Genomic DNA, 23,055 nt, shown 5'->3' with positions numbered 1-23,055 from the left:
ATATTTGTAGAAAATTGATTATTGAAAAAATCAATATATGTACCAGTTTGCAAAACATCTCTTATCTTTCGTAATACTTCCCCAGTTGGGTTCAACGGGAATTAAATATCTAGGGAGTACCTCATGCAAGATGTTGTGCATTTTGTAATATTTTTTTATTGGTGCCGTGTGCTTGTGAAACGTACAAATTGTGAAAGATAAACCATTGAGAGTCAGTTATGATTAAGTCAGCCACCTACCGTCTTATACCGTAAGATTGGGTTACCAACCCGCATTGTTTGAGATTAGCATGAAATTGGCGATAACCATGATAACGATCTTGATTACAAAGACCTTGGAAATATAGTTAAAAGCTTCCCAAAATAAAGAAGAAAAAGGAAATTGATACCATTGTGATATGCAAAGGCATCAAAATACGATAGCCTAAAGAATTTTTGATCCACTCGCGGCATTTTGAAAGAAGTAAAAAAATAAATAATAAATTACAGAGATGCAAGTACACTTCTGCTTTTTATTTTTTTAATTTATCATACGCTTTGATAGTGTTTAAAGTTGGCAGAATGAATTAAAAATTTTGATATCTATGTCACAAAACCAATCAGACTTTTCACCTGAGGCAATTGATTCAAAGCAAAAACTTTTTTCCGTTTCGGACATTTTCCCACAATTCCGACAAGATATCGGATAATTGTTAAAATAATATTTTTTCTTTTTCTTTTTATGTCATTGCTAATGGGGGACTGTTGAAACTAGACGGACTCTGAAGAGATCCAGCAAACAATAATCAGAACTGTGGCTCGTAGTGAAACAAGGTAAGCCCGATGGTAATAGTTAGCCTGTGGATGGTATCTTCAAATGCCGTTTGAGTTTATGACGCAAATAGCGACTTAGAGACGCCCGTAAATAAATGAAGCTTTAAAGCTTTCCCAATAAAAATTAGTCTAAACTAAAAAAGTGCCCTTTGTTGAGGAGAAGGGTGGAGGAAGGCATCAAATTTTTTTTTTTCTTTTTATTATTATTATTATCTTCCTCTATTTCATTTTGCCGCAATTGGAAGGTTTCCGATACTTGATTTAGAGATTAGATTACTTTCAGGTCATGATAATGTATCAAATGATCCCATTTCTTATTTGTCTTAGACAACAAGAATCGAAATCTTCTGGGGTGTTGTCAAATCCATGTCAACTAGGCGTAAAGTTCTTACTAAAATTTTAAATCATTCTTTAGTTATTCGTAAGTATTCTTTCTCTCAGGAGGTATCACGACTTTGTTATCCATTGTAATTCCCCTCAAGAAAGAAAAAAAAGGAACAAAATAAACAGTTATACCCCTTCCAAGAAAACTTTCAAGGCATTCTGTTGCTCATGTCTCTTGATCTCCTGCCAATGAAGGCAATTAATTGGAGATACGGTTATAATATTTCAATGGAACACCATTTCATTGCCATTACGTATTTCGCGCGGCACGAAAAAAAAGACAAAAAAAAAAGCAATACCAAAAAGTGGCGGGTTTTTGTGAAATTTAGATTATTGATTTGCAGTATCTTATCTTGAGTCATTATTCAGAAACACCGCACAATTTCCATGGTTCTCTGGACAATTTCGCCGACTACATGACACTTACTATGGCGGGAGCATCACTATGGGTGGTGTAAAATCATGTGGTTTCCGGAGATCTGTAAGCTATTTCTTTATCTTGGATTTTGAGCCATGCCTCCGAAACACTATTTGAAGAATGCCCACCAGCATATAAAAGCAAGAGCATCCCCAGATTTTTTAATTATCCATTAGTCTAATTTAATTTAATTTTTTTTTAACTAGAGAAGTAGAATTCACCACACTTCCTGCTTTTTCCTTGTATCCTCAATATAGTGACAAACTCTCAAGAGACAAGTAACTACAACATGGGAGCTCCAGAATATACCGACGAGAAACAGCCAGATCTCCTTGAGGTGATTACAGGTGAACACGGCCTGTCTAGCGAAGAGGACTACGACTACGAAGATCCAAAAAACTACTCCACCAACTTTGTTGACGAGCATAATCCCAAAGGGTTGAGAAGACCAACCGAGCACGAGCTGCAGACCTTGAGAAGAGTGATTGGGAACATCAGGTACAGCACAATTATCCTTTGTCTTTGTGAGTTTGCTGAGCGTGCCTCCTACTACTCCACGACTGGTATTCTTACCAACTACATCCAGAGACGAATTGACCCAAACTCCCCACACGGCTGGGGTGCGCCTCCACCGGGGAACCCCGATGCTTCTGCTGGTGCGTTGGGTAAGGGGTTGCAGACTGCCTCTGCCTTGACCAATCTTTTGACATTCCTTGCATACGTGGCTCCGTTGTTTGGTGGTTACATGGGTGACTCGACTATTGGCAGATGGTATGCCATCCAGTGGGGTGTTTTTTTCGGTTTTGTGGGCCATCTTTTTTTCATCTTTGCCAGTATCCCTGGGGCCATTCTGAACGCCAACGCAGGTTTGGGTTTATGTATCATTGCTATCGTCACCTTGTCTGTTGGTACTGGTTTCATTAAGCCTAATTTGTTGCCGTTGTTGTTGGACCAATACCCAGAAGATACCGATATGGTCAAGGTTTTGCCTTCTGGGGAGAAGATTATCTTGGATAGGGAACAAACTTTGTCAAGATTGACAAACATATTTTACTGGAGTATCAATATTGGTAGTATACTTCTAAGAAATCTAGTCAAATATTCATTAAATGAAAAATATATTGCCATTTTTGAAATAAAAATACACATAACCATTTCCCAAGCTAATTATTGCTCGGTGGATTATAGATATAGAAACAAAGTTCGTATTGAACCTGTAGTGGAAAAACTTTCACAAGTAGAAAATAGTTAGATTAAACTACATAGATGGATTTCCATTGAGTCAAAATATATGAACGAATCTGCGCAAAGATATCGTATATATATATATATTTCATTAATCAGGGAATAGGAATTTGATATCAATTATTGAACCCTAAAAAAGAACTTGTTTACTTAGGTCTTCAGTAATATTTACAAAGATAGTATCTCTTTTAACGACTTCCACGTAGCATTCGCAGCTGCACCGCCAATTATTAGAGCGAGAAACTGCAAGAAAGAGAGAAATAATCTCACATCAAAAAATAACAATTTATTAAACTAAGAAAGAAAAACAATCAAATACCTATACACTATAAAATTGGCAGTTGCAATCCAGTAGATCTAGAAATAATAGCTTTCTTTGTTTTTTTGGTTATACATCTAAGACAATTTTTTTGTATTTTATCACCAACTTGAAGCATATTTCGAAAGTAAAAATGTTTCTGGGCTTCTCGCACAACCAACCAAGTACATAGGTGGTTCTTGCGATGAAGCACCAGTAACAATTTTACCTGCTCATTTCTATTCATAATAACTTCCCTGTTTTTATAAGTCAATTTATTATTTTTTAAACTGTAAAGCGGGGCACATTTTTTCAACTTCGCTAAAGCACCTTTCGATAAATATTCTGGCCAATAACCGTCCCTTAAAAAACATTGAATATGATAAAAATGGTAAACAATAGTTGGATTTTGACATTCTTGACAGTTTTGTAAAATTTCATCGATTAAGATCTGGTGACAATCAAGATGGTAGTCTTTAATGAATGTATAATACGTTTCTTCATTGAAGTGACTGTTGGCATTTTTATGGATGTCTAGAATCAAATGTTTGAAGTCTGGGTACGACATGGGGACAATTCTGTTTTGATAGTAAAGATTATTATTACGAACCAGGTATGGACGGGACTTTGTATTTATTGCCTTCTTTTTTATTAACCTGTTGACAAATCTACTTTGCTTGTGATTCTTTAGGTAGTATTTGATTGCATGGTTTCTCCAAAACACTTCATGATGTGATGTTTTCCATTTCATTTCCATCATAACATTGTAAATAGTAACCATTCCCTTGTTTAAATAAGGGAGCTCTTCCCAATGCTTTGAATAGTCCCACGGATATTTATGTTGCAATGTATTGATTTCTTGAATTATTTCTTGTAACTCTAAGGGATTTTTAGATCTATTCAAGTCATTAGTAACTTCATCAAGAATCCCATCATTCCTTAACTTTTGAATTATTTCAGTTGGGTTGATCATTTTGGTTGTATTTTTCATTTTCGAAGACAAAAAAAAATTGTATGTATAAAACTAGAAAGGTATGAAATTATAAAGGTTTAAAAAGATTGTTAGCAAATTTCCAGGAAAATGATGACATTTTTATAGTTGAATTCCAACTAACAAGTAACTGTTTGAAACTTCAAATAAAGGGGTGAATGTTTTTTTTTTTTTTTACCGCTTTACCTAAATAAATTAAGCACAAAAAAAATTGGCAGCCAGAAACGGATATTCCTGCATTAAAATGAGGCATTATTAATTTCAAGATAAATCAACAATCCTTTTTATATTTGATTGTAAGCTACATTTTACTTCAAATATTCGGTTTTGATTGTATCTTGTATAAATTTATACTTTGATAAAAGTTATATTGGGGTCATATACTTTAGTTTATTATTGTCAATTGTTTTGAATATTAAATAATGGTTTGGTATATGCTTTTCTTTACAATCATCAATAATCGAAGTATGGTTTTATTATTATTAGTTATTCTAGGGTTGAACTTGAAACTGTCTTTTAAATGCGAGAGTTTAAATTACAATTATACACTTAACTGTTGTTCCAAATTAAATTATTGGTTCAGTTATCAATCTTATTATGTAAACAATACATCATTTATTAATAATTTTCATAATAGGGCAATTAATTTCTGCTTCTTTTTATTATTAGTATTCACGTGTGGATCTTTTCTTATTATATCGGAAAAGGGTAAATGAATACTTATATGAATTGCAATATGACTAATGATTATATAAATATTCTGTTGTGAATTTCATTCTTATATTTTTAGTATCAAATTATTTTTGGTTTAATTAGCGTTTTGATAAGATGCTAAGAACGAAATATTATTATGAAAAACCAGGGCCGCATGGAATAGTAAAATTTCTATTTTAATTTAAAATTCGTTTTCTAAATTAGACGGAAACTATGTGTCCATATAGGATGATAATAAAATTTGTTCTTTGTTGTAAATTCTTTAGCATAAATCGATCTAACTATAATAATTTATCATACGTAAAATAGCTTTTTACTTCTATGATCTATTTAACAACGGTATACAAAATTCTATGTTCGAGTTGTAAAACAAGTTATTTATCTTACTGTCTATTGCGGTAATAAAAATTTATCATGATCTACATAGAGAAGTCATTCTTTAATTTTATCAGGTTAAACAATACAAATTAAACTGCAAATCTTTGGCGGTGGAAAATAGCAATTGACTATCTTGCTAAGCTGTTCTGTATTTTGTAAGAACTAGGAATGAATATTTGCGGCGGAGTCAGTTGGTTGGTGAGAACCGGAAAAGGGGTTTGTAATAATTTTAGTATATTAAACAGAAGAATTACCACATTTTTACAAAATAATTGAATGCCTTCGATATTGTCGAATTAAATTCATTTAATATGGCTAAAATAAAATTTCGAGTAACTAGACATAAATTTCAAGAGAACTTGCGACAAGGTGGAATTATGAAAATTAATTCATACAGAAGAGGGTCAAGACTTGTTTCAAAATCGTTTGAATTTACTATAGATGTTGTCATTTGTGGGAAAAGAAACCCAAACAATGTAATTTTTGAAGATTTTGCAAGGAAAAGAATTGAACAGTTATATCAATGTTTGGTTGATATTGGCTATACAGCAGAAGATAAAAGTAAGTGGAACCAGAAAACATTTTATTGTTTGTGTGACTCACCCAAAGATTGTACTAGATGTCAAAGAAAGTTGGAATCCATTAAAATAAACATACGTGTTGGGGTATTAGGTCGAGGTGAGAAACAAGTCAATATTTACAAGAGTTGGATTGATGAAACATTTGATATTTTATTTAATAATTTTAGTGAAATTTCCCAAATGGATGAGTTTGTTACTCCAACAAAGAATGGGTATTCTAAAATGAATACACTTGATACTACTCAGAAAACAGTCAATAAAACTATAGTTGATATTAAATCTTCAGGATTTAGAGACATTTTAATACAAAGAAAAAAATTGAATGAAAAGCATATACTATTTGACAAAAAAAAGGGAATAGATAGAAAGAAAATGATGGCAATCAATAATCTTGGTCTTGGTTAATATTATATATTTAATATATTTACTTGTTTCTTGAGTCAATAGCTGTATAATTTATGTAAGTTTATACTCTATGATCATGGTTTAACAAACTTAAATCAAATGATAATATTTCTCCATACCTATTAACTGCAATACATTTAGACTTAACAACAACCATTCGAACATTGTGTATCTCTTTGCCAATAAGTAGTTCTTGCCTTTGGAATTTTACTTCAGCAAATTTGATGGAGCATTTAGTACACCAAATTGAAATTGTACCATCATCAATACCAATTAATATAAGATCTTCCCAACAAATCATGTCACTAATGTAGCAATCTGCAATTACACCATTCTTAATGATACTGTTAATAGCAAATTTGTTGATGTGTAGCGATCTCAAATACTGAAATGATGTCTTCTTATTACTGAAAATGCTGATACTTCCAAGTGTTTCATTTGCGATCATTGTCCTTTGATTTATTTCATCTTCAGTTATGATTCTTGGAAATTGTTCAAATTTACTTTCAAGCCCGATTTCTTTAAATTCCAAATGATTATTATCAATGATACCTATGCGTTCAAGGATTCTTGAATATAAAGTTATATTCGGTGATGTTGTGGATACTAATAAAGTTTCAGATTTTTTAATAAATTTCATATTAGTTATCCATGCTTTATTTTTATGATCTATGATATTGACTTGTTTCACCACTTTGTAATTTTCTGGATCGGTATCCAAGTAAATCATAGCAATCTGATTATGTGATGTATTGATAGATTGTGTTCTTTCATCAGCATATCTGGTAGCAATAAAGAAATTCCCTTTATACATTTCAATGGCAACTGAATCATAAAAGGCTAAATAATTGAATTTTGCCTCATTAATTTTATTGTCAATTATAGTCATCACTGGTAAAAAAGATGTAGATGATGCCATGAACACGATGATCATTTCCTCACGTCTATCAACACAAAAGTCAGTTATTATATGACCTTCTAATTCATACTCATGGAAATCATTTGAGTCTTCAATGTTATACACAATCACTTGGTCTAAACCACCGGTAATTATATATTGGTCGTTAAGTTTATCAACACAAAGAAATTTGCTTGTGTGATTTCTTGGGAATAAACTCATAGTGTATTTTTGATAATACAAGAAAACCTGTTCTTAACTAGAATTAAAATTAGGGGGGCTGTAACAAATTTATAGGCTTAAATTATCCAAAGTCGTGCATTGTGTCAAGAGAACATTAGTAAAAAATTAGATAAAACAATTTAGTCTACTCTGACATATTCTAGAAAATAGATAAGGTTTATTTTTTTCCCCTTCAATTTAAATTCTTTCTTCTTCTTATTCAACTTATAATTATGCCAAAAACAAATCAAGAATTGAACGAAAGCATCGAAGATAGTTTAGATGATCAGGGAATTCAAGTTGAAGATTGTTTTTATATCCCATCCAAAAAAAAATCCAAGGTTTCAAAAAAACCTGTCTTATCAACTCATGACTTATCAACAGATTATCTGGAAGAATCAGATGCCTCAGATTCTCCAAAACAGACCAAAGCACAACTCGTTTTAGCTAAATCGACTCATGACTTATCAACAGATTACCTGGATGAATCAGAAGCTCCAGACTCACAAAAGCAGTCTAACCCACAAATAGCCTCAGCTGATATGCCTACACCATCGGTATCGACGCAGCAACATCAACAGGAAGAGCCACCTTCTGTAGAAGCTCCTCGCACATGCCTTCATCAAATCATTGAGTTTCTTAATTCCATTCTGGTTGAATTTGAAATTACTGATAACAAACTTAATATTGTTCATGAAGATTTTTCAATAATGCAAGAATGCTTGGAATATATTAACCGATTTATTTCCATCAAAAAGGTAACAACTGATACTAATTCCAGTGGCAATAAAACAACCTACTACCTTAGATATCAATGCAATGATAATGATCCATGTTTAATAAAGATTCTGAAAATATTCATCAACCAAGAATACACATTCTGTATCAATTTATATATCAATGAATTGCACGACCACTACTTAGGAATCGCCGCAAATGACACAAAAAATAGAAAGTTACACGAAAAACTAATTCTAGTCAGAACTATAACTTATGATCAAATAGAATGTTTGCACAAGGGTAAAACTGATACAGATTCCTATCTGAAGAAGTTGCAGCGCCAAAGGGAAAGAAATAGAGCTAAAACTAGAGCCAACAAAACAACTTCACAGTTGAAATTAGAGCTTTTGGATTCTTTAAAATACTTGGTTCACAGACTTGAAAACGAGGATGGTGATAAGTACAAAAGTTTGATAGACTCAACGTATGTGTATATAAAAGCTCTCGAAAGTAGCTGTGGCTTTGATACCGAAACTGTATAGGTTCCCCTTTGTGAGTTCACAGTAAATATACATTGTGTGATTTTAAGAATAATGACAGCAAGTAAGATATTGTAGAGTTTGATAATGAGATACAGTTGACTATGCAATACGTGATCATAAGTCAATAAGAATATGTTACAAGAGTGTGAAACATTCTAGAAGAAGACCATGGCCATGCAATAAAGCATAGCTTGGTGTCAAGGCGTTATATGAAGACGACTATAAGTAACAGGGGTATTTGTCCTACATAAAATTATATATATTTAATGTTAACTAAACAATTTACAACTAATTAATTATGACATGTACCTTTTATTCTACTTCTAATATTATTGCTCCACTCTCTATTATTCTAAATAAATTTTGGAACTACCAGTGCTAAAGGTGTGTAAATTCAACAGGCACCTTGTTATTCTTTTTACGTTCCTGATTAATTATGACTTTGTTTATGTGCACTAATTTTGGGGAATTATTTTCGTTCCTCGAATACGGGGAATTTTTTTGTTCCTTAAATAGGGGGAATTTTTTTCATTCCTCGATTATATAAAATTTTTTCATTCCTTGATTATATAGAATTTTTCTGTGCTTACTTTTTTTTATATGTATATAGTTTACCATAAACTTAGAATCAATTATGTTCCAACAAATTGTGTATTTTATTTTTGTTCCATACAAGTAAGGTACTATTTTTTTTTTTGTTTGCTTCATACCTACTTTAAAAAAATGTTTATAAGTAAGCTCTCACAGTTTTCATTTCTAAGCTATCTTGCTCATTATTCATGATCATATAGTAATATCAACGTCTGATCATAGAGTTTTCAACATCAAATAATTAGTCACAATAATTTCCGCTTTTATTTACTTCTGAACTGACTATCCTACAAATTATATAAATTACCTACTAATATATTCTCTTGGTTATGTGTCTGAATGTACAATCCTACCTTTTGCAATCTTTGGAATCTCATTCACATTTCCAGGTAACGCACTAACGAACCTATCCCTAGTTGAGAAATTGGAAATATACTCTAGCCTTTTTATAATAATCTCATTTCTAAATTCCATATGATTAGCATCTGCATCTGAATATCTTAAAAGCATTATAATCATATCGTTGATTAAGCTTTGATTGTCAATCCTAGTGGACAAAGCGTTGATGATATTTGGAATTGAGTGATTAAACTTGAGCCTTTTCCAATTTGACTGCTCAACATCTTCTAAAAATGCTCCTCCAAAAATAGCATTTTTGACAAAGAAGTCAATATTTCTGGATATCAAAAAACCACCAATATTGGCATCACAGACACTCATATTTATTATGTTGTTGTTTTTCATTTGTAACTGTTCGATATATCTTGAAAAATAAGCATCATGGTAACCTCCAACTGCAATAATACCAAAATTGTGTAACAAATAATTATGTTTAACATAACTTACCAACGTCGTAAATAATCCAACAGTTTCAAGAATAATAATAGTTAATGTTGTATCAGTAACAGATGAATTCTCAATAAATTTATCATCAATCAAACTTATCTCTGTAGGGGTTGGCTCAAAGTCTCCATAAAAAAGGGTCTTTGCTGGAGTAAAGATTCTAAATTCCCTTAAATCAACACCAATAGACTCTAAAAACATTCTAGCCCCATTTTTGAAATCACCTTTATACTTCAGACCCACATAATAGTCAGCATCATTAGTTGAATGTTCATATATCTGTTCATCTTCTTGTGATATACTAAACATAAACTGTAATTCAAGTCTATGCTTGGTGAATTGCTTACCAATGGTTAACGCAGTATCATAGTTTCTCAAACTCTTAAAACACACAACTTGATCCGATTCATAATTAGCTGGTTGTTTATAGAATTTTACCTCTATATTTTTTTCAATGGATACACAAGTAGCAAGGAGTATAAAAATTATTTTCACTGCTTGTTTTCCGGTACTAGACTTGTTAATATATACTCAAAAATGAGAACAGCGTGTGTATCACATACATATTTCTTATTGGAAGATAATGGATTTTTACATCATCACCCTTTTCTATAATATCAATTAGTTTAATTTTTTGTTCTTCCATCGATAAAATAATAGGTAGGTTAATACTGCAAACTATTCATAGGTTTTTGTTTTTCCTATATAGCAGTTACGTTTTCTTTTATACTTTTGCTCCTCTTATGAGAAGTCGTGCATAAAGGATGAACAGCTTTAGTACCGATTTTTTTTTTTCTACAATATTCAATGGTTATGGTACGTATGATTAACCAGTTTTATCACATGCATATTGAGAAGTTATTATGTCTGTTCTGATCGTTTCAATTCAGTTGGCTCTTTCGGATAACAGATAATATAGATTGACAAAAGTTTTAAGATAGAATGGCCGTTCACGAACTAACTTTTTTTTCCTGTCGCAGTAAATAAAAAAAGTCTTAGTTACTCCATCTATATATATATAAGATAGCATAGGAATATTAACACATCATATAACTGGTTGAAGATACTATACCATATATTGTAATGATTTCTCTAGATATTAAATTAACTTCTGAATAATGACCACAATTCTAAAGCTGTGATGGTTTAAGCTTATGCTCATTTCATTATTTCGTTAGTTCTCATACAAATATATTATATACAAAAAAAAAAAGGAGAAAAATGGTGTTTGCATGCATCTACTCGTTTCATCTAGATACTTTTGTCAACCCCTTATCAATAACATTCTCTCCCTACCCTTTAATTATATTGCAGAAATTCAATGACACATCATTAATAATGGTAGTAATACAGAAAATAAAAATAAAATACCTCACTTGCTCTAGTTCATACTTATTTTCTAACTATCTCTCAATACAAATTTGTAGTTACCAACAATTCCATTATTCTCCAATTAAAAATTTTGAGTAATACCAATAATCGTCATGTCATCAAGGAAGTCTATTTCATCTACACCAACGACATCAAATTCAAAATTGAGATCTCGTAAAACCAACATCCAGCAACAAAAACAGTTGGAACAAACTAGCCCAATCGAAGATAAACTTGAATTAATAACATCATCAGGCACATCCATGGAATCTGATATAGAAGACTTTAATGAAGATGAACTGTATAAAGATGAACTGTATGAAGATGAACTGTATGAAGATGAACTGTATGAAGATGAACCGTATGAACATGTATCTGAATTATCTTCTTCATCCTATTCTGCTTCTCCAGAACCACTGTCATCAAATACGCCCCGTTACAAAAGACAGAAAAAAACAAATGTTGTGAAAGAAGTACCTTTGCCAAGCAAAAAACCCACCAAAAAAGAACATGGTAATCAACTTGATGAATGTTATATTTCCTGTACTATTAACGGCCAACAACGAAATATTCCATTGAGAAACATTGAAATTGACGAGGATTCACTTCAACTTTTCAATCAACTAAAGTTTCCACACATTTCACGAGAGTTGAAAAATAAAGAAGAAACTTTAAAAGTTAACAATTTGCCTGGTAATGCTTTAAAGAGAATAATTAATGATTGTGAAGCTGACACCAATGAAATAATGAATAAATAAAAATGATCTATTGTCACAATATTGGTAGTATACTTCAAATTGCCACTAGTTATTGTGAGAGAAGAGTTGGGTTCTGGTTGGCCTTTTTTGTGCCTATGGTGTTGTACATTATTATGCCGCTTTTCTTGTTTATTGTGAAGCCAAAACTCAAGATCAAACCACCGCAGAGCGACGTCATGCCAAAAGTCGTCAAGATCCTTTCTGTTCTTTTTTCCGGCAACTTTGTCAAGAGATTGTGGAACGGCACCTTCTGGGACTATGCCAGACCATCCCACATGAGGGCCAGGGGAAGAGAGTACTTCAACAGCAAGAAACAGACACCAATCACATGGAACGACCAGTGGGTCCTGGACATCAAACAGACCATCGACTCGTGCAAGATCTTTGTCTACTACATTGTGTTCAATCTTGCTGACAGTGGTTTGGGCTCGGTCGAAACATCCTTATCCGGTGCTATGAGATTGGACGGTGTGCCAAACGATCTTTTCAACAACTTCAACCCAATCACCATCATCGTCATCATCCCAATCTTGGAGTACGTTATCTACCCGCTTTTCAACAGGTACGGAATCAACTTCAAGCCAATCTACAGAATCTGCTTTGGGTTTGTTGTGTGCTCCTTCTCACAGATTGCCGGTTACATCTTGCAAAAGCAAGTCTACGAACTGTCTCCATGTGGCTACTATGCTAGTGGCTGTGACGAACCGGCCCCAATTACCGCCTGGAAAGCCACCTCTCTTTTCATCTTGGCCGCTGCCGGTGAATGTTGGGCTTACACCACTGCCTACGAGTTGGCCTACACCAGATCCCCACCTGCAATGAAGAGTTTGGTCTACGCATTGTTCTTGCTTATGTCTGCGTTCTCCGCCGCATTGAGTCTTGCCATCACCCCAGCCTTGAAGGACCCACACTTGCACTGGGTCTTCCTTGCTATTGGTCTTGCTGGTTTTGCCTGTGCCATTGTGATGTTGGTGCAATTCTGGAACTTGGACAAGTGGATGGCCGAAGAGGAAGCAGAAAGAGAAAGACTGACTAGAGAAGAAGAAGAGGCCAAGGCTCTCCTCGATGTTGACCATCCAATTGAAGCCATCACATCAATCAAGTCTTAGATGGCCTTTGTGTTTGTATTTTATTTGTAATTGTTTTTGTAATTTGTGTGTACAGTATTATAGTTTGATTTTTCGTTTTTGTTTATTATTAGTAGTCCCCATTGTCATCCAAAATCAGTCGTAATACCCAACAACTATCCCAAACATGATACTCCCTGTTTCCTCTCACTTACTCCAAAGACAGCATACTCTCTTCTAGTAATCTTGCACCTTGTTTAAGTAAGCTGCGAATAATTATAATTGGTGTCAGCACACGACTATTTGCTTCCATTTCGCACCTATTCATCTATTCACATATTCACTTTTTTCGGTTTTATTTCGCGCCAATGCTGGTGTAACTTTCAGATCTGTATGTCAAAGTATTTGGACTAGTGATATGTGAGAGATCATGGTCAGTTAGTTTCAACGATATTTTCTTTTCCCTCTCTGCTGTCCGGTCAATAGCTAGTCAATTACCGATCAAATAACCTATCATACTATCAGACTTTGTCACTTTTATATAAACCGATACTACTGTAACTGTTTTGCTTCACCAAATGAAATAATACTCCCCAGTGATTTATTCGATTGATTCCAAGCTAATGCTTGCCAGTTTACCATAACTTGAGACTTCTTGGTAATCTGGAACCACTATAGACAATTGTTGTGAAGCCAGTAGTAATGATTACCAACATTCAAATCCGGTATATGCACTATGGATTCAGTGGTATTCTTTTTTTTTTAATGGTGCCGCGCTTACGGGAACCTACACGGTGATTGTTTAGGCAGTGAGCAATACATTGTTTCTATTATTTTTTTTGAATCACCGAATTCCTCCCCCAGACCATGCACAATTTCACCTGGTGGTATATTGTTGTAGGGGAGGGGGGTTCGCTTAAAGAGTAATTCCCAAATGATCTTCATCACTCCTTGTAATTAGAACGCAGTGTATTACCAGTGTAGTTATTCTCATTGACAAGACGGTGAATTTCTTCTCCCCCTCCCCACTGTAGTTTGTTGATAGAGTAATCAATATCCACTGTCTTTGTGAAAGTATTCATTTTATTACAAATCATTTTCATCACGTCCTACTAATTCACTATGGTTCCAGTGTATTTTTAGATATGGGTCTCTACTTAATCCAACTTGCCAAGAAATCCTACCCCCCCCCCCCGCAACTACGTGTAATCTACGAGGTGCTGTGTATTGTTGCTATGTTGGTTTCATCTGGAATAATAGGAATTAGCGGTCGTGTTCGTGTTCGTGTTAGTGTTCGTGTTCGTGTTCGTGGTGGTGGTGGTAGTGTGAATTTGGCGAATATTAATCGGGAAGGGAGGACATAGGTGAGCTCTATAATTGTAAAACACTATTATCTAAAAATTGTATATTAACAGATATCATCTTTTCTCTAAAATAGATACTACAAAGATAATTTATCAATTAATTTTTCCAATTCAGCTTCCTCTTTCTCTTCCTTCTTTGTTTCCTTTGTATCTCTTTCTTCTTCTTTCTTTCCCGTGTCTTCTTCTTCTTCTTCATTATCTTTCGTGGATGATCTGCCTTCTTCTACCAAATGTGCTTCCTCTTTCAATTTATCCTCAATCTCATGAAGGACATTTTCCTTGATTTCTGGCTTACCATATTTAACTCTTTCAGTTTCATAAAGTTCGTTTAATTTTTCTTCCCACCCCAACAATGCACATAGTTTTTCGGCAACTAAATCACAATCATACAAAGCAAGTACATCTGTTTTCCTAGGATGATGTTCAAAGTCACCTACTTTTTCATTATTCACTAATAATCTGATACTTTTTTTACTCACTTCGGCAGGAAGAAATGCAAACGGCTGCACCGTCAATGAAGTTCCAGCCACAATGGCAATCTCAACACGACGACTATCATGTTCCCATTTTTCAAAAAACTTTGTTGGTAACCCTTCACCAAAAAATACAATATCTGGTTTCACATATCCATGGCACTCGTCACAGGTAGGAATTCCATCTTTTGATTTATCTTTCATTTGTTTTTTCAATGTTTCAGTATCCATTTCCTTGTGACATTCAACACAATGGTTTTTGGCAAATGATCCATGTGCTTCAACAATATATTTATCATCTACTCCAGCCAATCTCTCTAATGTATCGATATTCTGTGTATAAACACGTCTTAGGGAATGTTCATCTTGCAAAAGTTTGATAAAATAATGAAACTTAGTAGGGGCAAAATTTCCTGGATAAAGCTCTTCTGCCAATGTATAAAAAGGTTTTGGATTCTCTTTAAAGTATTCAATGTCAAAAACAGCTTCAGCAAAAGGGAGATTTAATTTGGCTAAATTTGCATATAATCCAGTATCGGGACTTCTGAAATCAGGGATGCCCGCAGCGGTTGATATACCCGCACCATTGAAAAATGTAACCTTTTTGCCCTTCTTAATTGCATCTACAATCGGCTGTAGTGTGGTTTCAATATCAGACATTGGTATCTTAATTGCTAAACATAAATTCAAGAGAAAAAAGTGGAGCAAGTTTGATAAAAAAATTTTGTGTGATTATTAATTTTACTGTTAAATCTGTTTGTTTGTTTTTTTTTTTAGAAAAAGAAAAAATAATTTATTTTTCGATTGCTAATTGCCTGATATAGAAACCTAAACGAATACACATATTGCAGAGGAAAATCAACTTATGAAATGATACCATGGGTTCTTAAATATTGGTCATAATCATCTTTTATACTTGATTGTAATGAGCGACAACGTAAGTCCAAAATCTTTTGGGTCTGAGTGTTGTCAAATTTGTAATTAGGTTTATCTCCAGGATGACCAGTAGGTAATTGAGCCCCAGGATACATTTGATTCAAAATATCAACAATTTCTTGTGCTGAAAAATCTTCTGAAACCAACATCAAACGTTTATTTTGAGCTTCATCCTTTTCAAATGCTTGAATATGGGCAGAAGCAACATCCCTAACATCGACAAACAACCCCTTTTCATCAGGAATAGGATCATTCTTGTTCAACTCAAAAATCTTGGTTACAATTTCAACCGAAGTTTCGAGAAGATCAGACACATCTTCATCAAAACATTGAGGACCAAATGTATAAGCTGGAAGAATTGTTGTCAAACTGAAAGGAGGTTTCTTTTTGACAAAGTCCCAAGCTTCGTGTTCAGCAGCTGCTTTGGCATAAAAATAAGCCGTTTTCGGATTTTCTTTGGCAGAGCTATGCTTGTCTGGATTCCATTTTGTTTCATCGACAATAAAATTAGGATCTTTGCTTTGTTGTTCATTCATACAAGAGGCGATGGAACTTGTTAATACCACTCTTCTGATATTAGGTCCATGGTCCTTAATTGATGTTAAGATATTCTTGACACCATTAGCAGTACGTTTGATCAATTGTTTTTCATAATTGACACCAAGCGGTAATGGACTAGCAGTATCAATAAAAACTTCAGTCTCTGGATGTGACTTCAATGCCTCATCAAATGCACCCTTAGCTTCTGCTTCTTCGACCACAACATAATTAAAGTTATCATTTTCAAACAATGTCTTGAGTCTATCACCCTTTTCTTCAGTACGAACCGATCCAATTACTCGATAACCCTTTTCTAGTAATTGATACACAATATGTTTACCAATATAACCACTTGCACCTGCTACAAATATAGTTGTTGTCATTATTATTGGATAAAGAAATAAGAAAATTAGTAGCCATTTGAAATAATAATTGGTTCGCAAGGGTGAAACATGACAATCAATATATAATTTATACTACCCATTAACAAACAAGGGATATGTTAGAATCTGTGAGCAATGAAAAATAAAACCAGTTTTTCTTGATCATGGCTAATATGTAACTCAATGCTTTTGAAAGTACTTCCTTGTCCCCGTTGAAAAGGAGAGGAAACGGGAGGGGTGGTAAGAGAACGTTATCACTTAGGTGTTACTTGCAGCAATCGAAAAGTCGTTCGTCGCACAAAAAAAAAAAGTAATTAACTTTTTTGAGGTTTAATATCGACACATAGAAAATTTTTCTACGATATTTCTCCTCGATTAAAGTAAGTAAAGTGATACACTTTACCACAATTTATCAATACCCAAGGAGTGTTTTTGTTCAATATTTGTATTTTTATAGATGAAGGTATGTAATTACTACGACCGTTGGTTTATATAATTTGAAGCAATTACTAACATGGATCATTATAGCAACGTATTACTGGATTGGACTTGCAGATTCTTACTTCTGAATTATCAAGAGAATTATTGAATTATAGATTACAAAATATCTACAATGTTGCCAGTAACTCACGTCAATATTTGTTTAAATTTTCAATTCCCGATTCTAAGAAGGTAGTTGTATTAGAATATGGTAATAGAATCCATCTCACTGATTTCGAAAGAGCAACCACACAGCAACCAACCAATTTCGTCACCAAATTGAGAAAACATTTGAAAACAAGAAGATTATCTGGTATAAAGCAAATCTCTAATGACAGGGTTTTAGTTTTGGAGTTTAGTGATGGGAAATACTACTTAGTTTTGGAATTTTTCAGTGCCGGGAATATTTTGTTGTTAGATGAGGAGTTGAAGATTTTGTCGTTACAAAGATTGGTCTCAGCAAAGGAAGATAACGACAGATATGCTGTGAATGAAGAATATAAAATGTTTGACAAAAGTTTATTTCAAACCGAATTTCAGTACCACAAGAGGTCATATACTGTTGCTGAAATTGAATCATGGATAAAAATTCATAAAGAAAAATTGAGTCAAGCCACTGACAGTAAAAAAGCCAAGGTTTTCTCCATACACAAACTTGCATTTGTCAATGCTAGTCATTTATCAGGAGAATTGATTCAAAGATGGTTTCATGAACTGGGAGTAGAACCAAGTCAAGGCTGTTTGGTATTTGAAAACAATCAAGAGGAATTACAGAAAGTCGTTGATGCGTTACATGTTTGTGAAGACAAGTATATGGATTTAATTAGTGGCAAAACTGAAACTCAAGGATATATTGTTTCAAGAAAGAATAAAAATGCCAGTGAAGATTCAGAATTTGATTACATTTGCGATGAATTCCATCCATTCAAGCCATATAAATCCAATGTGACTGACTTGAAATTCACCGAAGTTTCTGGTTATAACAAAACAGTTGATCAATTTTTCTCCACACTTGAGTCTAGTAAATTTTCCTTAAAGATTGAACAACAAAAGGAGAATGCTTCCAAGAGATTAGAGAAAGCAAAAAGTGAACGTGATAAGCAAATTGAAAGTTTAGTGGCTCAACAACAGTTAAATTCCAAAAAAGGTGAGTTGATTCAATATCATTCCGAATTAGTTGAAGAATGTCGTCGATATGTTCAACAATATTTAGATCAACAAATGGACTGGACAAATATCGAAACAGTTATTGCTCTTGAACAGAAAAAGAACAACCCGACTTCCAAGTCTATTCAGTTGCCATTGAATTTAAAGGACAACAAGATTAAAGTGTTGTTACCAGATTTTGAAGATTACAGTGATAGCGAATCTGCTTCAGCAACAGAAACTGAATCTGAGTCGGAAACTGAGTCAGAATCGGAATCAGATTCAGATAGTGATTCCGATGACGATATCCCTGTTAAAAGAGTTCAAAAGCCAGCAAAAACAAAGGCTCCAAAGAAAAAGCAAAATATTATTCCTACTTGGATTGATTTATCATTATCCTCATTTGCTAATGCCAGAACTTACTTTGATTCTAAAAAGACTGCTGAAACTAAGCAAGTAAAAGTTGAGAATAGTACAAACTTGGCACTTAAGAATGCAGAGAGAAAAATCAACCAAGACTTGGCCAAAGCTCTTAAACAAGAGAATGAAACATTAAAGGAAATCAGACCCAAATATTGGTTTGAAAAATTCTACTGGTTTGTTTCATCCGAAGGTTATTTGTGTTTGGCCGGTAAAGATAACTCTCAGATTGATATGATTTATTATAGACATTTCAGTGATAATGATTCTATTGTTAGTGCCGATATGGAAGGTTCGTTGAAAGTTTTCATTAAAAACCCCTTCCAGGGAGAAGCTATTCCACCATCCACTCTCATGCAAGCAGGTATTTTTTCCATGTCAGCATCAACAGCATGGAATGGGAAAGTTACAACTTCTGCTTGGGTTCTTCATGGCACTGAAATTTCAAAACGTGACTTTGATGGATCTATTGTGCCAGATGGCGAGTTTAAGTACCTTGCTAAAAAGGAGTATTTACCTCCGGCACAATTAGTTATGGGTCTTGGATTTTATTGTTTGGTTGATGAAGAATCCACTAAAAAGTATGCTGAAATTAGATCAAACAGGGAGAAGGAACATGGATTAACTATTGTGGTTGACAACAAGAAAAAGGATCTCGAAAACATCAAGTTGAATATGCCAGTCGAATCAGAAAAGATTGTTGATGAAGTTAATGGTGATCAAGAAGAGGTTGATGACGATGAAGAGCCAGACAGTGAGAATGATTCAGTTTCTATTGCTGCTACTGAACCTGATTCAATCAAGTCAAATACCCCAGTCCCAAGAGGTAAGAAATCTAAACTCAAGAAAACTGCTGCTAAATACCGTGATCAAGATGAAGAAGAAAGAAGACTAAGAATGGATGCATTGGGAACCCTTAAACAACTTGAGGAACAAGAAGAGAAAACCAAAGCACAAGTGCTGGCCAAAGAAGAAGCATTGAAGAAAGTTCAAGAAAGAGAATTGGCTATTGAAAGAAGAAAGAAACAAAAAGAAAGAGAGTTGAAGAAATATTTAGCAGATGATCAGGAAACAAACGATGAATCTCATATTACAAATTATTTAGAGATTTTGGATTCATTCAGATCAAAACCATCAGTCAACGATAAGATCATTGGTATTGTTCCTGTTTTTGCTCCATGGTCCTCCTTACAAAAGTTTAAGTACAAGGTGAAGATTCAGCCAGGTTCAGGCAAAAAGGGGAAATGTATTGGAGATGCCATTAATTATTTTACCACTAGAAAGATGGATACAACAAGTAGTGATACTGACCTTGATTGGCCACAAGAACGAGAATTGATCAAATCATTCAAGGCTAATGATATAGTTGGTGTTTTCACTGTTGGAAAAGTCAAATTGGTGTTACCTGGTGGTGCCAGTGAAGGTAAAGCTGGTGGTAAATCTGGTGGTAAATCCGGTAGCAAGTCTGGTGGAAAGAAACAATCCCAAAAGAAGGGTGGTAAAAAAAAGTAGTGCGATCCATAGGATAGTTTTTGTAATAGTTTTATGACTTTTTAAGTTCCACCCCTGTAGATTCGTTTCTCATTCACTTTGCAACAGTATAAATATCTCGGTTGCAAGAATTGTTAGTTTCTAGATTTCACAAGTTCCTTATACAATCATGACGGAAGTATCAAAACGTTCTGCTTCTGAAGAAAGCAGATATGGGTTCATAACAACAAATGAGATACCCATTCTGAAAAAAAGATGTATCCCACTGATTGAAGAGAGATTCGAAAGAGTAATGTCAATTTATAAACTGAAATCTGATACAATGGATGTAGGATTAGCCATATTGAATACAAGAACTTTAGAACTAGTATTGGTGAATTTTTGTGATACTCTGACATTTGTTAGGAGTGTTAATCTACTTAAAGTATATGAACCAACAATTATAATCATTCCATCTGTTCAAACCAACCCACAAATCGAAAAATTGAAATACATTCTACAATCAAATGTTCCTGAACAAACAAAATTGCATTTTGAAAAAGGAAATTTATTTAATATTTCTAACGGATTGAATATGCTCAAGATCTATGGTGATTTAGAAGAGACTAGTTTGTTGCAAGCTGTCAGTGGTAAAGAATTGTCATTATCAGCAGTCAATGCATGCATCAATTATTGTATTTCTTCAAGGCAATTTCGTACCACCAATAAAATTAGATTAAAGTTTGACAGTTGTGAAAACACCATGCTCATTGATATAAATACTATTAGAGACTTGGAATTGATTGAAAGTTCAGGTGAAAACGGTACCACCTTATTCTCCTTTTTGAATAAATGTGTCACAAAAATGGGACAACGGTTGTTGAAAACTTCCCTATTACAACCACTTACACACGAGAATAGTATAAAGTTAAGATTAGATGCTGTTCATGAATTAATGACAAATGAAGATATTCTCATTGGAATTAGAACCTTGTTGAAACAAACCCAGGATTTAGAAAAGGTGTTTGCTTCATTCTTGGATCCAAAATGTATGACTGGTCATGACCAAGCAATCAATAATATCATCTTGTTGAAAACATCTTTAGAGAAGTCATTCTCAATGAACAAAAGCTTACTGTTTATGCATAGTCATTTATTGGTACAAATCAAACAAATACTTGAACATGATAGTATCCGGATTGCATTGGACTTGATAAATCAGTACCTTCGTGAAGATTGTCAATGGGCAAACAGTAGTATAGAATTAGCCAATCAAAGAGCAAACGCAATTAAACCTGGAGTTAACGGATTGTTAGATGTTTCGAGAAAAATCCGGGAACGATTACTAGAGGAAGTTGCCGAGTATGTGGAAAATCTTTCTGATGAGTTGGAAATTGCTATAGAACATCGTTATGAAAACCATCGAGGATTTTTTATCAAAATAAAAGAAGATAGAATTGGGAGCTCGGGACTTCCAGATGGTTTTATTAATAAAATCAAAAAGAGAAAATTCATTGAATGTACTACTATAGACCTTATGAAACAAAGTTCTCGATATTACGACATACTTTCTGAAATCACAACATTAAACAGTACCATAATTGAAGATTTATATGGTAAGATCAACGAGTACATGCCAATTTTTCTTATGGTATCAGAAGCTATTGGTACTTTAGATTTGTTATGTTCATTTGCATATTTTACAAGTATTCAGAAAAGCTCATATGTGTGTCCTGAATTTGGCCAGGATGTGACTATACTTCGATCATACCATCCAATTCTTCTGACAACAGTTTCAGATTTTGTTCCAAACAATTATTCATGCAACTATGAGATATCGAGATTTCACGTTATAACAGGTCCCAATATGAGTGGAAAGTCTGTATATCTACGCCAGTTTGCATATCTAGTTATCATGAGCCAAATGGGGATATTTGTCCCAGCAGAGTTTGCTAAAATGAAAATATTTAAAAGCATTTACTCAAAGTTGTCCTGTGATACCCATGAAATCAATGCATCACTGTTTTCAACAGAAATGAGTGAAACAGCAAATGTTTTGAAAAACCTGAATCATGATAGTCTTGTTATTCTTGATGAACTAGGTAGAGGGTCAAGTTTTGCAGACGGATTTTCAATTTGCCTTGCTATTTTGGAACAGTTATTACACATGGGAGCATTTGTTTTCACAAGTACACATTTTCGAGATATTGCTGAAATTTTATCCAACAAGTCTTGTGTAGTCACGTCTCATATGGAAACAAGTGAACTAAATGGGAATCTTCAAATGAAATACAATTTAGTACTGGGAAGAACAGATCAATCTGGATATGGTATAAGATATGCCGAACACTCACAACTATTACCAAAAGAGATGATTGACGAGGCTAAAGAAATAGCAAAGGTATTGGAATCACGAAAGACTGTTTGCCAGAGCGAAGATCAGAAACTAATTGCAAAACGGCGTAAATTAGTGCTTGAGTTATATTTTGCTTTAAATCATATCTCCAATCTTGATGCAGACACCACATATAAAACACAAATATTGAGAACTTTACAAGCTAAATTTGTCGAAGAAATTAATGGAATTCATAACAGTTCATAAAAT

The 23,055-nt window shown here is 33.7% G+C and overlaps 14 protein-coding genes across 14 annotated transcripts; 7 read left to right on the top strand and 7 right to left on the bottom strand. All coding sequences in view use genetic code 12, as the record gives it.

The window, feature by feature from the left end:
• Positions 1-1,831: 1,831 nt before the first annotated feature.
• Positions 1,832-2,428, bottom strand: CTRG_00869 (peptide transporter PTR2; the record flags this gene model as incomplete). Its single annotated transcript, XM_002546041.1, has 1 exon — positions 1,832-2,428. The coding sequence occupies one exon, from the start codon at positions 2,426-2,428 to the stop codon at positions 1,832-1,834; it is 597 nt and encodes a 198-aa protein (XP_002546087.1).
• CTRG_00868 (peptide transporter PTR2) lies at positions 1,904-2,866 on the top strand (the record flags this gene model as incomplete). Its single annotated transcript, XM_002546042.1, has 1 exon — positions 1,904-2,866. The coding sequence occupies one exon, from the start codon at positions 1,904-1,906 to the stop codon at positions 2,864-2,866; it is 963 nt and encodes a 320-aa protein (XP_002546088.1).
• Positions 2,867-3,185: 319 nt separating this feature from the next.
• CTRG_00867 (uncharacterized protein) lies at positions 3,186-4,148 on the bottom strand (the record flags this gene model as incomplete). Its single annotated transcript, XM_002546040.1, has 1 exon — positions 3,186-4,148. The coding sequence occupies one exon, from the start codon at positions 4,146-4,148 to the stop codon at positions 3,186-3,188; it is 963 nt and encodes a 320-aa protein (XP_002546086.1).
• A 1,403-nt stretch (positions 4,149-5,551) lies between these two features.
• Positions 5,552-6,226, top strand: CTRG_00866 (uncharacterized protein; the record flags this gene model as incomplete). The annotated part of the gene is made up of 1 exon (XM_002546039.1): positions 5,552-6,226. One exon carries the CDS (start codon positions 5,552-5,554, stop codon positions 6,224-6,226), a length of 675 nt encoding a protein of 224 aa, XP_002546085.1.
• A 61-nt stretch (positions 6,227-6,287) lies between these two features.
• CTRG_00865 (uncharacterized protein) lies at positions 6,288-7,346 on the bottom strand (the record flags this gene model as incomplete). The annotated part of the gene is made up of 1 exon (XM_002546038.1): positions 6,288-7,346. One exon carries the CDS (start codon positions 7,344-7,346, stop codon positions 6,288-6,290), a length of 1,059 nt encoding a protein of 352 aa, XP_002546084.1.
• A 233-nt stretch (positions 7,347-7,579) lies between these two features.
• CTRG_00864 (uncharacterized protein) lies at positions 7,580-8,608 on the top strand (the record flags this gene model as incomplete). Its single annotated transcript, XM_002546037.1, has 1 exon — positions 7,580-8,608. The coding sequence occupies one exon, from the start codon at positions 7,580-7,582 to the stop codon at positions 8,606-8,608; it is 1,029 nt and encodes a 342-aa protein (XP_002546083.1).
• A 918-nt stretch (positions 8,609-9,526) lies between these two features.
• On the bottom strand, positions 9,527-10,351 carry CTRG_00863 (uncharacterized protein; the record flags this gene model as incomplete). The annotated part of the gene is made up of 1 exon (XM_002546036.1): positions 9,527-10,351. One exon carries the CDS (start codon positions 10,349-10,351, stop codon positions 9,527-9,529), a length of 825 nt encoding a protein of 274 aa, XP_002546082.1.
• Positions 10,352-11,526: 1,175 nt separating this feature from the next.
• On the top strand, positions 11,527-12,171 carry CTRG_00862 (uncharacterized protein; the record flags this gene model as incomplete). The annotated part of the gene is made up of 1 exon (XM_002546035.1): positions 11,527-12,171. The coding sequence occupies one exon, from the start codon at positions 11,527-11,529 to the stop codon at positions 12,169-12,171; it is 645 nt and encodes a 214-aa protein (XP_002546081.1).
• A 2-nt stretch (positions 12,172-12,173) lies between these two features.
• Positions 12,174-13,280, top strand: CTRG_00860 (uncharacterized protein; the record flags this gene model as incomplete). The annotated part of the gene is made up of 1 exon (XM_002546034.1): positions 12,174-13,280. One exon carries the CDS (start codon positions 12,174-12,176, stop codon positions 13,278-13,280), a length of 1,107 nt encoding a protein of 368 aa, XP_002546080.1.
• CTRG_00861 (uncharacterized protein) lies at positions 12,795-13,247 on the bottom strand (the record flags this gene model as incomplete). The annotated part of the gene is made up of 1 exon (XM_002546033.1): positions 12,795-13,247. One exon carries the CDS (start codon positions 13,245-13,247, stop codon positions 12,795-12,797), a length of 453 nt encoding a protein of 150 aa, XP_002546079.1.
• A 1,399-nt stretch (positions 13,281-14,679) lies between the features above and the next one.
• On the bottom strand, positions 14,680-15,735 carry HST2 (histone deacetylase; the record flags this gene model as incomplete). Its single annotated transcript, XM_002546032.1, has 1 exon — positions 14,680-15,735. One exon carries the CDS (start codon positions 15,733-15,735, stop codon positions 14,680-14,682), a length of 1,056 nt encoding a protein of 351 aa, XP_002546078.1.
• A 203-nt stretch (positions 15,736-15,938) lies between these two features.
• CTRG_00858 (uncharacterized protein) lies at positions 15,939-16,934 on the bottom strand (the record flags this gene model as incomplete). Its single annotated transcript, XM_002546031.1, has 1 exon — positions 15,939-16,934. The coding sequence occupies one exon, from the start codon at positions 16,932-16,934 to the stop codon at positions 15,939-15,941; it is 996 nt and encodes a 331-aa protein (XP_002546077.1).
• A 984-nt stretch (positions 16,935-17,918) lies between these two features.
• Positions 17,919-20,492, top strand: CTRG_00857 (uncharacterized protein; the record flags this gene model as incomplete). The annotated part of the gene is made up of 1 exon (XM_002546030.1): positions 17,919-20,492. One exon carries the CDS (start codon positions 17,919-17,921, stop codon positions 20,490-20,492), a length of 2,574 nt encoding a protein of 857 aa, XP_002546076.1.
• Positions 20,493-20,640: 148 nt separating this feature from the next.
• Positions 20,641-23,052, top strand: CTRG_00856 (MutS family protein; the record flags this gene model as incomplete). The annotated part of the gene is made up of 1 exon (XM_002546029.1): positions 20,641-23,052. The coding sequence occupies one exon, from the start codon at positions 20,641-20,643 to the stop codon at positions 23,050-23,052; it is 2,412 nt and encodes an 803-aa protein (XP_002546075.1).
• Positions 23,053-23,055: the final 3 nt, after the last annotated feature.

This window comes from Candida tropicalis, assembly GCF_000006335.3.
Source record: "Candida tropicalis MYA-3404 genomic scaffold supercont3.1, whole genome shotgun sequence".
NCBI lineage: Eukaryota > Fungi > Ascomycota > Pichiomycetes > Serinales > Debaryomycetaceae > Candida > Candida tropicalis.
The sequence above is the reverse complement of the archived record's forward strand: the minus strand, read 5'-3'. Positions and strand labels throughout refer to the sequence as shown.